The sequence below is a fragment of the Bos javanicus genome, chromosome 20 (assembly GCF_032452875.1).
Source record: "Bos javanicus breed banteng chromosome 20, ARS-OSU_banteng_1.0, whole genome shotgun sequence".
Lineage (NCBI taxonomy): Eukaryota > Metazoa > Chordata > Mammalia > Artiodactyla > Bovidae > Bos > Bos javanicus.
Genome location: NC_083887.1, coordinates 23,658,108 through 23,675,949, shown reverse-complemented (window position 1 = coordinate 23,675,949; position 17,842 = coordinate 23,658,108). Strand labels below are relative to the sequence as shown.

Genomic DNA, 17,842 nt, shown 5'->3' with positions numbered 1-17,842 from the left:
TGTTGCTCGATCGTGTCCAGCTCTTTGTGACCCTATGGACAATATAGCCCACGAGGCTCCTCTGTTCATGGGATTCTCCAGGCAAGAATACTGGAGTGGGTTGCCATTTCCTTTTCTAGCAGATCTTCCCAACCCAGGGATCGAACTTGGGTCTCCTGCATTGCAGGCAGATTCTTTACCATCTGAGCCACCAGGGAAGCCCTTTCTTAAATTTCCAGAAGCAAAGCCATTGACTGAATCTTTAAAACACATCATATAAAATTAATCACAAATATATAATTTTAGATCACTTTACATTTTATTGGGTTGGCCAGAAAGTTTGTTCAGTTTTCCATGAGACATTGCAGGAAAACTCAAATGAACTTTTTAGCCAATAATTTCTTGTTAAGTATTTAATACAGTTTGTCTTGATAATAAGCCACAGCCTTAGCAAGGAGAAAGGATGATTCTTGTATCAAAGAATTGTGATTTTAAAGGAGCTATAAATCTGCCTTCATGCAAAAAATAATATGTGATAATAGAATTAAAAAATCAACAGAATTTAAGTACAGCGTGGATTTGGGTTTAAATTAAGGAGGTATTGAAATTAGATTGATACTGAAGAAGGAAAGTCATTAATTTTACTTTAGTTTATAGAAATTTCACATGGCTGTTGTTGAATCAAGTATGTAGTTACAAGCCACCTTAAATATTTTCACTAAAAAGAATGAAACTTTAAAATACTCCTCCAAGGCAGTTGCCACTATCATTCATGATTAAGATAATTATGCATACACATACAGCCAGAAAGACTGAATAACCAAAAGAAATAGGGTGTACCTTGATGCACGCACTTTTGCTTTTTTCCCTTCTTTATAAAAATAGTATATTTGAACAGTTATTAAATTACTTAAAAAAAATTGAAATATAGTTGATTTATATAATATTGTGTTAGTTTTAGGTGTACAGCAAAGTGATTTGGTTATACACACATGTATTTGTATAAATCTATATTCTTTTTTAAAAAATTCTTTTCCATTATAGTTTATTACAGGTTACTGAATATAGTTCCCTGTGCTATATAGTAAAACTCTGTTGTTTATTTTTTATATGGTAGTGTGCCTCTGTTAATCCCTTGCTCCCAATTTTTCCCTCCCCAACCCTTGCTATTTGGTAAAGTTTGGTAAATTACTTTCTAAACTTTACCTTCTATTATTCTTTTGTAATTCCATAGAAAATATCCCAGATATAATAGAGGACAGTGGCAGAATTCTCCAAGTATTTTCTCAATTATGTTGGTGGAAACGTAATTGTGGTTTTGCTTTGTTGAACTTTGCTGTTTGGTATTGGAATACATTCTTAAATAAATGTGGTTATTTATATTCCTAAATATTCAGATTTAATTTTAACCTTTTTGTTTATTCATTAATAGATAATGTTATGGTTAAATAGCAAGAGCTGTGGAGTTAGACCTGGGTTTAAATCCAGACTGCCTCAGCCTTGATGTTGTGTTGTGCTTAGTCACTTAGTTGTGTCTGACTCTTGTGACCCATGGACTGTAGCCCACCAGGCTCCTCTGTTCATGGGAGTCTCCAGGCAAGAATACTGGACTGGGTTGCCATTTCCTTCTCCAGGGGATCTTCCTGACCCAGGAATCGAACCTAGGTCTCCTGCTTTGCAGGCAGACTCTTTACCAATTGAGCTACCAGCCTTAGTTTGCTTTTTTATGCAATTGGAATAATACCTAGTTCATTCAACTCATGAAAATTAAATAAGATCATTTATGTTAAATGCTCAGTAAATGCCTATTTTATTAGTGTTAGTAATGCCATAGATCAGTAAAGCCATTTAAACCTTTCATAAAATTTCCTCAGTACTGGGGGTAGCATTTCATTTCTCCATCTCTCACAGCTCCATCTATTGCACATTTTATATGATACAAATATATATTTTTGGAACCACCATCTCTCTCCCTCAAAAGGGGAAAATTGGTTGGAAATTGTCCTAAGAGTTATGGGCATATCTCACATGCTGTTTCCTAAGATACTGAGGCTTTCTTATGGGAGTACACTGCAGGGAAACCAGCTTATACCAAGATTCCTCTACTTTTTGATTGGCTAGAAAGAGATAGTGTCCTTAATTCGGGAAAAAGCAGGCTGCACCTAAATTAACTTCCTAGAGTGATATGTAGCCGTAGTTAGAGTCCTATGTACAAAACACATGTGATTTCTTAAAATGTCTCTCCAACTTTTGATTCCTTAGTTAAGTAGTCTGAGAACAGAAATGCTTTGGAGTGGAGGATGGGGGCCTCAGGCAGTCTTTGTGTGTGTCATCTTTCCATAAACAACCCCTGTTAGTGCTTATTTAGTATTCTACTGGTACCTGCAGTGTTACTTTGTAACTTTTGGTAGGGCAGCAAGATTAGCATCTCAGTGTATAGTTTTCCTTCTCATAGAACCTCTTATTGACTTCAGCCCACCAATTTTTTTAAATCATATCTTTTTCTGATTATGTTTACTGCTGTAACATGTGTTAAGAATAGCCTTCTATTCTCAAGTGAAAGGAACATGATTCTTGTAAGAAGTAGGGCAGTTCATTAAAAATAACCAGGATGATGCAGTATGCCTCAGAGGGTGTCAAAGACCAGAAGTTAGAGGTCGAAAGAAAAAAGAAAAGAAAAAAGAAAAGTAAAAAAAAATCCAAAGAGCATGTCTCAATACTTATGTAGACTTTTGCAGCATCTTGACTCTGGTATCACTAAAAATAAGCAATTAATAAAAATAAATAGGCTTAGAGGAGGAGGAAGTAGTCTTCAAACTCTGGGTCTTCTTACACATCTAGTCTCCAGCCCACTTTATAAATGTCTAAATGTGTTTTTCTTAAATTGTGGTGCTCGAAGGTAAATCGTATATTCTGCGTGGGGTCTGGCCAGGGACAATAGAAATGTTGTTACTGCTCTTTTTGATTTTTCTAAGAAAGAAGTCCAGTGCAAGAAGAACGATAGAGAAGAGTGTTGACCCAGGGATTAATTTTTGGCTATGCTGCGTCTGTTGCTACTCAGACTTGTTCTTTAGTTGTGGCAAGCAGGGGCTCCTCTTTGGTTGTGGTGCATGGGCTCTCATTGCTGTGGCTTCTCTTGTTGCAGAGATGGGCTCTAGGTGCATGGCTTCAGTAGTTGTGGCATGTGAGCTCAGTAGCTGTGGCTCGCAGGCTTTAGGGCACAGGCTCAGTAGTTGTAGCGTGTGTCATTAGTTGCTCTGCTGTATGTGGGATCTTCCTGGACCAGGGATCGAACCCGTGTCTTGTGCATTGGTAGGCGGATTCTTCACCACTTAACCATCAGGGAAGCCCCTGTGTCAGTTGACTTTTAACAAGTGCTGCTAGGACAGTAGGATAGCCACATGCAGTAAAGTGAATTTGGACCCCTACTCCACACCATAACTGAAAATGGATGGAAGTCTTGAATAGCTGAAACCTTAAAACTCTTTGAAGAAAATATACGTATAAATCCTTATAAACTTCTGTTTCCCAGTGGATTCTTACATAAGACACCAGAAGTACAAACAACAAAAGAAAAATTGAATAAATAGGATTTTGTCTAAATTTTGAAACATTTGCACTTCAGCATACACCAGCAGTAATAGAAAGAAAACCCAAGAAGTAGAAGAAAATACTTGCAAATCATGCATCTGATAAGAGTCTGGTATGTAGAATATATAAAGAGCACTTAGAACTCAGCAACAAAAAGCAAATAATCTAATTTTCAAATGGACAAAAGATTTGAATAGACATTACTCCAATAAAAACACATAAGTACATGTAAAGATGCTCAACATTATTAGTCATTAAGGAAATGCATATAATAACCACATTGAGATACCACTTCACACTCACTAGGATGGGTTTTTTGTTGTTGTTGTTTTTTTAAGTAATTGACAAAATGGTGTGATCACTGTAGAAAATAGTTTAGCACTGGTTCGATCCCTGGGTTGAGAAGATCCCCTGGAGGAGGGCATGGCAACCCACTCCAGTATTCTTGCCTAGAGAATTCCCACGGACAGAGGAACCTGGTGGGGTCACAAGGAATCAGACACGACTGAACAACTAAGCACAGCAGAGCAAGTTAAGTATAGAATTACCATAAGACCCAGTGGTGCCATCTACTCACGGGTATACATAAGCAAAAGAGTTGGAAATATGTTCAAACAAAAATTGGTGTGTGGAAGTTTATAGGAACATTACAGCCAAAAGGTAGAAATAGTCCAAATGCCCATCAACTGTGAAACAAAATGGTATACCCATACAGAGTGATGCTATTTCACCATTAAAGAGTGAAGTACTGATACATGCTACAACATGGATGATCTTTGAGAAAAGAAAGTGAAAGTGAAGTCGCTCAGTCGTGTCCGACTCTTTGCAACCCCCATGGACTGTAGCCTACAGGCTTCTCCATCCATGGGATTTTCCAGGCAAGAGTACTCGAGTAGATTGCTGTTTCCTTCTCCAGGGCATCTTCCCGACCCAGGGATTGAACCCAGCTCTCCCGCATTGTAGGCAGATGCATAACTGTCTAAGCCACCAGGGAAGTCAGATCTTTGAGAACATTATGCTAAGTTACGGAAGCCAAAGACAGAAGCCACACGATATATGATTCCTTATATATAGAATATCTGGCCTAGGTAAATTCATGCAAACAGAAAGGTTGCTGGGGTCTAGGGGAAGGAGAGAATGAGTGTTTGCTAAAAGGGTATGGAATTTTCTTTTGGGGTAGTGAAAATATTCTAAAACTACTTGACAGTGATGGTTTCATATATTGTGAGTGACATACATGTCATTAATGGTAAATTTTATGTTATGTGTGTTTTATGCCAATAAAAATACTGTTTGTTCACAGTGGAAATGAGCAAGGAAGGTGGGGCTGCACTAGGTGAAAGATGGCATCATAGATGTTTAGATTAACTAAAAGAACAATTGCTGAAAGGCTAGTGTTTTAGCCACTGACTGAGTAGAGAGAACTAGTTAAATTTGTTGTCTTCTGTTTTAGAGACGTAGTACCAGGTGATGGTGGAAGCCTAATGAAATTAGCAAAATGGATTTTTTGCAGAGTCAAAGCGCCATATTAAAAGATCCAAAATAGTGCTATTCAATATAACTTTCTGTGGAAATATTCTGTGCTATTCAAGTAGAGAAGTCAACACCCACATATAACTGTTGAGCATTCTAAATGGTACCAGTGTGACTGAAGGACTATTAAAGAGAAGGGAGAAACTAAGCAGCATGCTTTATGGGTGTTTCTGTATCTTTTCCTTAAAGCTTTTAATCTGTGCAATATGTAGTAGTACAGTCCCTACAATTATAGTAGTCAAAGATGTATCCTTGGTATAATCTACATAAGATGTATTTTTTGATACTGTATATGTGTTTTATTTATAGAGGTAAAGAACTCAGAAGAACAGTATAATAAAATAGTAATACCAAATGAAGAAAGTGTGGTCATCTACTACAAGATTAGACAGCAGCTTGCCAAATTGGGTAAAGAAATTGAAGAATACATTCACAAACCAAAATATTGCTTACCCTTTCTACAGCCAGGTCGTTTGGTAAAGGTATGTCATTTTTATTATAGAATTTTCAATATTTAGTATTTTTTAGATAAAGTAAAGTAGGTAGATGCTTCCTGCTACAGTAGTTGATCTGTATTAATTTTATTGTTTAACCTGTTTCACATGATACTGATTAAGGAAGGAGGGGTCATTTGAAGGCCTTTTAATCTCTACTGGTTTTCATTTGGGGGAGTATAAACTGAAGTAGACAGTTTGGGAATTAATATGAAATATTTCTAGTTAAGAAATGCTGTTCAAGAATAAGGCAGTTTTAAGACCTGGATGAATTCATTAGTTATCAAAGATTTCACATATATTCCAAACAAATATAAGATACCACTTTTTCAGTTTTTTGCCAACTGAAAGATTCCTGTTGCTTCCTGGAAAGCCTGTGAAATTTGGCAGTGATTTCTTTCTGTAGTGTCAGTGTCTTTTTTTTTTTTTTTTTTTTTAATTTAACAGGGGTCTTTAAAAAAAATTCTATCAGGAAAACTGAGAATGTTTTATTAGCTATAATGTGGGCATGACATCTAAATTGCCTTTTAACATAAACACTCCTTTTGTACTTGCTTTACTTTCTTTTCAGGTGAAGAATGAAGGAGATGATTTTGGTTGGGGTGTAGTGGTGAATTTCTCAAAGAAATCAAATGTTAAGGTAAACTGTTGTCCTGAAAGTAGAATTGTATATAAATTTTTAGTGAAATGTTTTTTCAGGGTCAGAAAATCAATCAGATTAAAAATAGCATTACCTTAAGAGAAGCTATAATAAAGTCTATATAAAGTCTATATAAGGAATTAATTTTTCAATTAATCATAGATTTTATCCTTAAAGTGATATGGTTATCTTCCTAACACTACCACAAATTTTAATTTCATGACTGTTTTACATTTTTTCTCTGAGTTCACCAGTCCTTTTTTATACATTTCCTATAAATTGAATATTAGAAAAAATTAGCATCTGACACTGAAAATTAGAATTTCGATTTGGGTATATATCAGAGACTAAAAAGCAAGACCTTAGGAAAGCTGGTCAATTTTAATTATTCTCTTTAATACATATGAAGGCAATAATAAAGTTGATTTTGGTCATTATTTATTTAAATACTTTGAAAATGTCACTTACACATAAAATCAAGGATAATTTTAATAATGTTAGAAGAATAATCACCTCAATTAAATCAGCCTTCCTGTCTATTATATTTTCTTTACTAGTTATAGGCACCGACTAAACAGGTGCCAGTAAGTGACCTCAGGCAAGACAGTTTGTATCTCCATGCCTATTTTTCCTTATTTTTAGAATGAAAGGTTTGCATAAGGTGACATTTACAGTGTTTTAAGGTTGAGCATTTCAAGAGTTTGTTATCATTAACTTATTAATCCCACCTTTGTGTAAAGGTAATTGAGAATTAAGTTTTGGAATTGAAAGTTAGTTCTGAAATATGTAAAGGGAATTTGAGATACTGATGCCATTTATTGTGGAGAAATAAAATTCCTAGTTTTGTGGTAGGTGTTCTGATTAATGGTCTATAGTTAATCCTACTGAATAGCTTCTTAAGGATATTTAGTTTACTAGTACCATCTTCATAGATTACTTTCATTAGCAATTATTAATTTACAAAAATTTTTTTCAAAGTATTGTCACACTCATCGTCTCATTTTATTCTAATTTATGGAGCATTCATTGACTACAGACACAGAATCCCTATACTTACTTATTTGGTGAACATAGCAAATAGTGAAAATAACATGGCAATATATGAAATAACTTCAGTAAAGACAGAAACAGAGTGCATTTGGAGCAGGAGGAGGAAGATATTTTGGGTGAGCTGTTTGAGATGGCACCTGAGGAGGAAGAGAATTTTTGAAGTTTTAAACAGAACCTTAAACACTGAGTAGAATATCATTTCATGGATATTCACTGGTGGAAGTAGTATGCAGCAGGGGCAGAAAACTTCAGATTAAGGGAAGGAGAAAAATCAAAGTATTGAGATTAATCACCAAAAGTACTTAAAATACAGATTTTAAGTATGTTGGGTCTGGATTTAAACATTTGAAGGCAGTAGCAGGGCATTGAAGGTTAATTGGTTGATTGATTTGCTTGGCTTTTTTTTTTCTTTCAGTTTTATTGAGATAGTTTATATATAGCATTATATAAATTTAAGGTGTACAACATAATGATTTGACTTACATACATCATGAAATGATTATCACAATACATTAAGTGAACACCCATCATCGCATGTTGAAACATTAAAAAAGTTTTTAAACTTTTCCATGTGATGAGAATTCTTAGGATTTACTCTCAACTTTCATTTATAACCTATAGCACTGTTTATTATATATATCATGTTGTACATTATGTCCCTAATATTTATCTTACAACTATAAGTTTGTATTTTTTTATTACTGTCATCTCATTCCTCCTTCCCTCAACCTTGCCACTGATAACCCAAAATCTGATTTCTTTCTCTGTGAGTTTGTTTTTGAAGCATAATTAACCCACAACAGTATTAGTTCCTGTTACACAACATGATATATTTCTATACATTTCAAAGTGTTCACCTTGATACTTTTAGTTGTCACCATGAAAAGATATAGGCTGTATTGCCCACACTGTACAGTTCATGCCTATGAGTTATTTATTTTATAACTGAAAATTTGTATCTCTTAATCTCCCTCACCTACTTCTTTCCTCCCCCTCCTCCCCTGTCCTCTGACAACCATCTTCTCTCTGTATCAGTGACTTTGTTACCATTTGGTTATGTTTGTTGATTAGTTTTGTTTTTCATATTCCACAGTTAAGTGAAATCATCCCATATTTGTCATTCCCTACCTGGCGTATCTATCTCATTTAGCATAACTCCTTCCAGGTCCATCCATGTTGCTGCAAATGGGAAGACTCATTCTTTTTTGTGTTTGTGTGTGTGAGAGACATCTTTATCCTTTCCTCTATCAGTGGACTCTTGGCTTGCTTCTACATTTTGACTGTTGTAAGATATACAGTAATGCTGCAAAGAATGTAGGGGTGCATGCACATTTCCTTTTGGATAATGGTGTTTTTGTTTTCTTCAAATAAATACTCAGGAACAAAATTGCTGGGTCATTTGGTAGTTATATGTTTACCTTTTTGAGGAACTGTCATACTGTTTTCCATAGTGGCTGCACCAATTTACATTCCCACCAACAGTGCACAAGGGTTCCCTTTTTTCCACAAGTTCTTATTTCTTGCCAGTTTGATAATAGCTATTCTGTCAGATGTGAGATGATACCTCATTGTGGTTTTGATTTGCATTACCCTGATAATTAGTGATGTTGAGCATCTTTTCATGTACCCAGTGGCCATGTGTATGTCGTCTTTGGAAAAATGTCTACTCAGCTCCTCTACCATTTTTTAGTTATATTTTTTGTTTGTTTGTTTTGATATCAAGTTGTACGTTCTTTAGTCACTAAGTTGTGTCTGACTCTGAGACCCCGTGGACTCGCGTGTAGTTCATCTCACTTGCATGTAGTTTGCTGGGCTCCTCTGTCCATAGCATTTCCCAAGCAAGAATACTAGAGTTGGTTGCTATTTCTTTCTCCAGGGGATCTTCCTGACCTAGGGATAGAATCTGCATCTCCTGCTTGGCAGGAGGATTCTTCATCATTTGCAGATATCTTTCACCATTCAGTAGGTGATCTTTAAGTTTTGTTGATAGTTTCCTTCACTGAGCAAAACCCTTTCAGTTTGATGTAGCCCCATTTTTAAAAATTTTTGCTTTTATTTCCCTTGCCTGAAGAGATAGGTCTGAAAAAATGTTACTAAGACCAGTGTTAAAGACTTCACTGCCTGTGTTTTATTCTGGCAGTTTTATGGTTTCATACCTTACATTTAAGTCTTTAACACATTTTGAGTTTATTTTTGTGCATAGTACAAGAAAGTAGTCTGGTTTGATTCTTCTACATATAGCTGTCCAGTTTTCCCAACACCATTTGTTGAGGAGACTGTCTTTCCCCTCATTGTATATTCTTGCCTCTTTTGTTGTAGATTAATTAATTGCCAGTATAAGTGTGGGTCCATTTCTGAACTCTCTTCTGTTCCATTGATCTGTGCCCTCCATGCTGTTTTGATGACTGTAGCTTTGTAGTATAGTTTTGAATCGGAGTGTGTAAGATTGTTTTAGTTATTTGGGGTCTTCTGTGTATCCATATGGCTCACATCGTAAAGAATCTGCAGGAAACCTGGGTTCTCTCCCTGAGTTGGGAAGATCCAAGGGCATGGCAACGCACTCCAGTATTCTTGCCTGGAGAATCTCATGGTCAGAAGAACCTGGCAGGCTACAGTCATGTCAGTTGTGTCTGACTCTTTGCAACCCCATGGACTATACAGTCCACGGAATTCTCCAGGCCAGAATACTGGAGTGGGTAGCTTTCCCTTCTCCAGGGGATCTTCCCAACCCAGGGGTCAAACCCAGGTCTCCTGCATTGCAGGCAGATTCTTTACCAGCTGAGCCACAAGGGAAGCCCTCACTTTACCAGGTAGGAAATAGCTAAAAGTGAAGTGAAAGTGTTATTCGCTCAGTCGGGTCTGACTCTGCCTGCCAGTCTTCTCTGTCCATGGAATCCTCTAGGCAAGACTACTGGAGTGGATTGCCATTCCCTTCTCCAGTAACTTCCCTGGTGGCTCAGTTGGTAAAGAATCTGCCTGCAATGTGGGAGACCTGGGTTTGATCCTTGGGTCAGGAAGATCCACTTGAGAAGGAAATGGCAACCCACTTCAGTATTCTTGCCTGGAAAATCCCATGGATGGAGGAGCCTGGCAGGCTACAGTCCATGGGGTCGCAAAGAGTCGGACACGACTGAGTGGCTTCACTTTCACTTTAATGAAGATAATGGTGACCTCCCTCAAAAGATCCCATGCATGTACTGCTACACTCAGTGCCCCCAACCCTGCAGCAGGCCACCACCTACCCACGCCTCTGCTGGAGACTCCTGGACACCCACAGGGAAGTCCAGGACAGTGTCTTGTGGGGTCATTGCTCCTTTCTCCTGGGCCCTTTCCTGTTGTTCAAGCTGGATTTAGAAAAGGCAGAGGAACCAGAGATCAAATTGCCAGCATCCGCTGGATCAAAAAAGCACGAGAGTTCCAGAAAAACATCTATTTCTGCTCTATTGACTACGCCAAAGCCTTTGACTGTGTGGATCACAGTAAACTGAAAAATTCTGAAAGAGATAAGAATACCAGACCACCTGACCTGCCTCTTGAGAAATCTGTATGCAGGTCAGGAAGCAACAGTTAGAACTGGACATGGAACAACAGACTGGTTCCAAATAGGAAAAGGAGTACGTCAAGGCTGTATATTGTCATCCTGCTTATTTAACTTATATGCAGAGTACATCATGAGAAACGCTGGGCTGGATGAAGCACAAGCTAGAATCAAGATTGCTGGGAGAAATATCAATAACCTCAGATATGCAGATGACACCACCCTTATGGCAGAAAGTGAAGAAGAACTAAAGAGCCTCTTGATGAAAGTGAAAGAGAATGAAAAAGTGGACTTAAAGCTCAACTTTCAGAAAACAAAGTTCATGGCATCCGATTCATCACTTCATGGCGAATAGATGGAGAAACAGTGGCAGACTTTATTTTCTTGGGCTCCAAAATTACTGCCAATGGTGACTGGAGCCATGAAATTAAAACACTTTCTCCTTGGAAGAAAAATTATGACCAACCTAGACAGCATATTAAAAAGCAGAGACGTTACTTTGCCAACAAAGGTTTGTCTAGTCAAGGCTGTGGTTTTTCCAGTTGTCATGTAGGGATGTGAGAGTTAGACTATAAAGAAAGCTGAGTGCTGAAGAATTGATGTTTTTGAACTGTAGTGTTAGAGAAGACTCTTGAGAGTCTCCTGGACAACAAGGAGATCCAACCAGTCCATTCTAAACGAGATTAGTCCTGGATGTTCATTGGAAGGACTGGTGTTGAAGCTGAAACTCTAATACTTTGGCCATCTGATGCGAAGAGTTCACTCATTTGAGAAGACCCTGATGCTGGGAAAGACTAAGGAGGGAGAAGGGGATGACACAGGATGAGATGGTTGGATGGCATCACCGACTCAATGGACATGAGTTTGAGTAAACTCCGGGAGTTGGTGATGGACAGGGAGGCCTCGCGTGCTGCAGTCCATGTGGTTGCAAAAAGTTGGACACAACTGAGCAACTGAACTGAACTGAGTCAGTTCAAGGAAAATAGCAAGCCCGTCTTCCACAACATTAACCAGTCCAATCTTACTGAGTGTCTTTTAACTGAGCAAAGTCTTCTTAGTGTCTTTCAATTGAGGGTAACCCACTCAGTGTCTAAAGTGAGTAAAAATCTTCCCAGTATCGTTCAGCTGAGTTTCAAACATAACCTACTCCTCCAAAGAAGAATTTATTACCAAATATCTTGACTCCAAGAAGGGAGACAGACCCAGTTGACCTCTGCTAGTACCAAGACTCTGGTTCTTCATGAAATTCAGACAAAGGAGAGAAGTCCTTTACTCCAAGTCTGTTTGTTGGTCACCAAAACTGCCATCAGGAAAAAACATGCATACCCTGAAAGTTGAGAATTATGTTTAATATGGCAGACTTACAGAGGACTTAAGGCAAAGAAACGACCTCAGATAGCTTTGAGGGATTGTTTTGAAGAGGGAAGGGTGGAGTCAGATACATAGAAAGTTTTTGTAAATGAAAACTAATTAGTCAGAGCTACTGCTGTTAATTAAAGAAAACCAGACACCTTCAGTTAATGAATTTAACACTTCTCTGTGTTTGGGAAGATGCAAGAGTCTGGGCTTATTCATATTGTTCCTTTGATATGCACCTTAACTGTCCTGTTTTTCTCTGTCCTGAATCCCCTCAGAGTGAACCATTGGGGTGGGGTGGCTGCAGAGGCTGATAGGTTGCTGGCTGACAGCCTGTTTTGTCTTAATCCTGAGTTCCCCTCAGGATCCACCATCAGGGGTGGCTGCAGTCGGTAATGGATGCACCGTTCTTGTTTTCTCATTTGGCTGGTGACATGACATTCTTTGTCCGCAGAGAGAAAATGCATACTTCAGAAGAAAATACTTTAAAGCATTTTAAGGAGATAAAAATGTATCATCAATATTTTGTGTTGTTTCTTTACATTCTACAATCTTGATTATCAAAAGTATATTTCTCTTATGTGAAGGATGATATTATAAATCTATCTTTATCAGATAGAAAACGTTTGCTGAGAAAAGCTTTATCATCTTAGGAAATAAATGTAACAGCAAGTTTTCATTTAATGCTGCAAAAAAGGAGGCTTGGAATGATTTTCCATACTCGTACTTGAGAATATCTCTGTAATGTTGTAAGTGGTTTTGGTAGCTCAGCATACCCTGTCTTTGCTTTGTATCTATACTACACTGAAAATTGTTTTAAAACTCCTTTAAAAATAATCATATTTGAAAAAAAAAACAAGCTGAGACAAAACTAGTTTCCCTTTTGAATTGGAAAACGGTTTATGCTTTCTTTGAAGAAATTTGTGCTCAGGTTTAATTGATTATGATTATACTTTTGATTTGTTTTGGAGATATATTTTACTGTTCTTAGGCAAATTCATAGGTTAGTACAGAAATAGGTTGTAGGCATGAAGTAATGGGTATTTCTTGACAATTTTTGCATAAGTCTGTGCAGGAGGGATAGGAGGAGATTGAGTAATCACTTCTTTCCCTGTTCCCCTCTCAATCAAAGTAACTACCCCTTGTGGGGAAGCTACCTGTATTTTTGGTGGGAATGTAAATTTGTGCAGCCCCTGTGGAAGGCGGCATGGAGGTTCATCAAAAACTAAAAGCAGAGTTGCCATGTTGTGCTGTGCTTAGTCGCTCAGTTGTGTCCACCTCTTTGTGACCCCATGGACACATGGGAGCCCGCCAGGCTCCTCTCTCCATGGGGATTCTCTAGGCAAGAGTGCTGGAGTGAGTTGCCATGCCTCTCTCCAGTGGATCTTTCCAACCCAGGGATTGAATCAAGGTCTCCCACATTGGAGGCGGACTCTTTACCATCTGAGCCACCAGGAAAGCCCAAGAATACTGAATACCAAAGTTGCCATATGATCCAGCAATCTGACTCCCATCATATATCTGGACAAAGCTATAATTCCAAAAGATACATGCACCCCTGTGTTCATTATTCACAATAGCCAAGACTTAGAAACAGTCTAAATTTCCATCAACAAATAAATGAATAGAGAAGATGTGATACATGTATACTATGGAATACTGTTCAGCCATAAAAAGAATGAAATAATGCCCTTCACAGCAGCATGAATGGAACTAGAGATTATCATACTAATGAGTCAAAAAGAGAGAGACAAACATGATATCATTTATATGTGGAATCTAATATATGACCCAAGTTAATCTATCTAAAACAGATACAGACTCACAGAAATAGAGACCAGACTTGTAGTTGCCAAGAGGGAGAGAGGTAGAGGAGGGATGGAATGGCAGTTTGGGATTAGCAGGTGCAAGCTATTAATATAGAATGGATAAACAACAAGGTCCTACTATGTGGCACAGGGAACTATATCCAATATCTTGTGGTAAACCATGATGGAAAAGAATATAAAAAGAGTGCACTGTATGTATAACTGAATTGTTTAGCAGAAATGAATACAGCTTTGTAAATGTTGTAAACTGTGAAAGTGAAAGTTGCTCAGTCGTGTCTGACTCCTTGCAACCCCATGGACTGTAGCCTGCCAGGCACCTCTGTCCATGGAATTCTCTAGATAAGAATACTGGAGTAGGTAGCCATTCCCTTCTCCAGGGGATCTTCCCAACCCAGGGATCGAACCCAGGTTTCCTGCATTGCAGGTGGATTCTTTACCATCTGAGGCACCAGGGAAGCTATAAACTGTACTTCAATGAAAAAAATAACTTCTCTATTTACCTAATTTTATACAAAAGAGATTATTCAAATATTGAATCAAAAACTAAAATAATCTACTTTCATTGTATTTTTCATCTTGTTTAATTAGAATTATTTGAAGATATATATTTATTTTCTGATACTGATCATTCTTTTGGTTTCATTTTCTAATTCTAGCATAAATTGCGGAGAAGGCAATGGCACCCACTCCAGTACTCTTGCCTAGAAAATCCCATGGGCAGAGGAGCCTGGAAGGCTGCAGTCCATGGGGTTGCTGAGGGTCGGACACGACCGAGCGACTTCACTTTCACTTTTCACTTTCATGCATTGGAGAAGGAATGGCAACCCGCTCCAGTGTTCTTGCCTGGAGAATCCCAGGGATGGGGAGTCGGACACGACTGAAGTGACTTAGTAGCAGCAGCAGCATAAATTGAATTATAATAATAAGCTTATTATTATATCATTAGAAACTTAACAATGGCATATCAGGTGACAGTAATCATACTATTTAAATTCATATCAGGTAATTCCTCTGTTTTCTCATGCTCCATGTTGAAGAATGAAAAGAGACAGGCTTCATTTCATGAAGGAAACATTGTTTATATGCCAGTCATAGTGCTAAATGCAAGAACATAATTACTGTACACATGGAACTTGTAATTGTGTGCCAGTTTTTGAAAATTAATAAACTTTTATCCCTATTTTTTTTTCTAGCCTAATTCTGGTGAACTGGATCCGTTATATGTAGTAGAAGTACTTCTGCGCTGTAGCAAAGAGAGCTTGAAAAATTCAGCTACTGAGGCTGCAAAGCCAGCTAAACCTGATGAGAAAGGAGAGATGCAGGTTTGTACTTTACTTCATTTCTAGATTTCAGATATTTATAATCACTGGATTTCCTGAATGTGATTAGAATAAACACTCTCATGATTTCTAAATTGGAAGTTTTCAAGGTTTCTTAAAGCCATCTAAAAACCAGTAGGATGATTAATCCCTTTATCAAATTATGGCAGGATAATTAGTGACATAGTGAAGGATAAAGAGAATTTAATAATGAAGCTGGAATTTACCTGGGCTAAAAAGATGTTTATCATTAATTTGTGATTGTTTCATTTTACACTTTATTCCATCCATACTCTTTTTTTTTTGCATTCCTATGAAAATAATGACTGAAAATAGCCAGTCTTTTGAAAATAAGTTCTAAGTTTCCTTAAAATAATTTAATTTACATGTCCTTTTAATTAAGTGCAAAGCATTCAGTTTGCCACATTAGAAACCCATATTGAATGTCTCCTATTTTATTTTAAAATAAATAATATAGAGTAATTGTAAGTAAACCTAATTGAGGACTTTTCAAGTATCTTTTTGTAGACCAACATACTGAAATTTTGTTATTTTTAAACATTGCTTTAAGTACGTGGTACATTGGCTAGGTCTTTGAAGGAAGGTCATTGTAATGATACTTGTCATAATAGGCATTGGTTTGTGGAAAGTAAAATTGGCCACTGCAGCATCATAGTCTGCTGCTTTGGATTGATGAAATGAATGTGAGACTCAGAGTTGATAGTATTAGAAAGACTATACTGTTAAACATTTCAAAATAATCATTTAAAAGCCTAGTGTTATCTATAATTTTGAATACCAGCTAGGTTTTGGTCTTTGTTCCTTACTCTTATTTGTTCTCTAGAATTCCACCACCATTGAAACTTATATGATTTAGTTTTCCCTAACATTTATCAATTGACTGCTTGCCTAAAATTAGGCTAAAATTCTCCCAATCTAGCATATATTCATTGTAGCCAAAGGAATCTTTTAAGTTGCTGCAACTTGGAATGGCAAATATATGGCGTACATCCCAGCATTCTCCTTCTCTCCTGGCATACACTGATAATAATTCATGGTTCCCTTTTACATTCAAAGCTTAGACTCTTTCTAAGAAAATGATCTGTTGAGTAATTCATTGGAGTTAGTATTTTAGGTGAAAACTGTTTGCTGTCTACTGTGTTCTAGGCCCAGATTTTATTAAGCATGCGCATGTGTACCTGTTTTACTTAAAGATAACGAGAAACTTTGCAGCTCTTAATAATACGATTTCATTCAGTTCAGTTGACAATCCCTACAGAAAAGCCTTCACTGAACCCTGGGCAAACTGAGTGTCTTTCCTCTGCTGAAAAAACATTTTCTATTCAGTTTACTTTAGCATGTCTTACTAAGGAAATTAAGGTGGACACGCGTAAGCATGAATTGCATCAGTACACGTAGTCTCTGACTTTAAGGGGTTTAGAGATACGGAGGGAGCATTTTGTGCTCAAAGAGGTGACTTATCGAAGGTGTGTGCATGTTGTAAGCTTATAAAAGAAGTAATGAAATTTAGGCAAATTTTTAGGAATGTTAGGACTTTTTAAAGATACATCTGCATTCCAAGATAGGAAGCAGCATGTGCAGAGCACAGAATAGCCCTCTTTAAAAATAACTCCTAGTTTTTCTGTCTGATGTGGTTGAATGACAGAGGCATAGAATGAAACAGGAAGGAAAAGTATACCTTAAGAAGTGGAATACATATATAATATTATTTGCTTTTGTAAATTATTATTTTCAGTAGGACTCCTGGATATAGGCAAATAATGCCATAGGCAGTTTGTAAGGAAATCTCATCTCTCAACTACAGTGATTGTATAGCACTATTTAGGGTTGGTTTGAATCTATTTCCTTTACATGAAATATGAGGAGGAAATGGGATTTCCATAGTTAGCTTTCCCTTCTCTAATTTTAAGTGTATGTAATGCCAAATTTAACTTTTCATCAGCATTTGTGTAAGACTTTGTAAAGTGGCTATTTCTTTTGCCTGTGAAATAAATCTTGAATTTATTTTTCCAGAAAAAATAAGATGCCTTAGAATATAGCTAGCTTTGGGTAGTAGTTGATTAGTAGAGGTTAACACTTTCAACAGTGTATTCTAAAAATTACTTTTATCACTGTTGCTTTGTCAGCTTCAGTGTGATGATGAGGGAAGGGTATTCTTGTCAGGAGAATGCATGGAGGAAGATTTGAAAATAGTTGGTTTTCAAGATTATGTCTAACAGAGTCATTCTGGCCCATCCAGAGATTACATGAATATTTCATGGCCATCTACACTTAAATAGTTTTCCCTTCATTTGTAGTGCTGTAGTACTTTTAGATATTAAAAAAGCACCAATTACTGAGGATGCAAAAATGAATGAAGTACGGATTCTGTTGAGGGAATCACTTATTTTTATGTACCATTTGTTAGCCTGTTTCTTAAAGCTTTGAATTTGTTTTTACGTCTTAAATATAGTTCTAGGGACTTCCCTGATAGTCCCGTGGCTGGGACTCTG

General features: G+C 37.1%; 1 protein-coding gene across 2 annotated transcripts in view; it reads left to right on the top strand.

Moving 5' to 3' along the window:
* MTREX (Mtr4 exosome RNA helicase) overlaps positions 1 to 17,842 on the top strand; it is a 91,233-nt gene that overhangs the window by 46,203 nt on the left and 27,188 nt on the right. For both annotated transcript variants that reach the window (XM_061393517.1, XM_061393518.1), the window contains 3 exons: positions 5,413 to 5,585; positions 6,169 to 6,237; positions 15,204 to 15,332. In XM_061393517.1, coding sequence (XP_061249501.1) covers positions 5,413 to 5,585; positions 6,169 to 6,237; positions 15,204 to 15,332 — 371 coding nt within the window. The remainder of the gene's footprint in view (positions 1 to 5,412; positions 5,586 to 6,168; positions 6,238 to 15,203; positions 15,333 to 17,842) is intronic.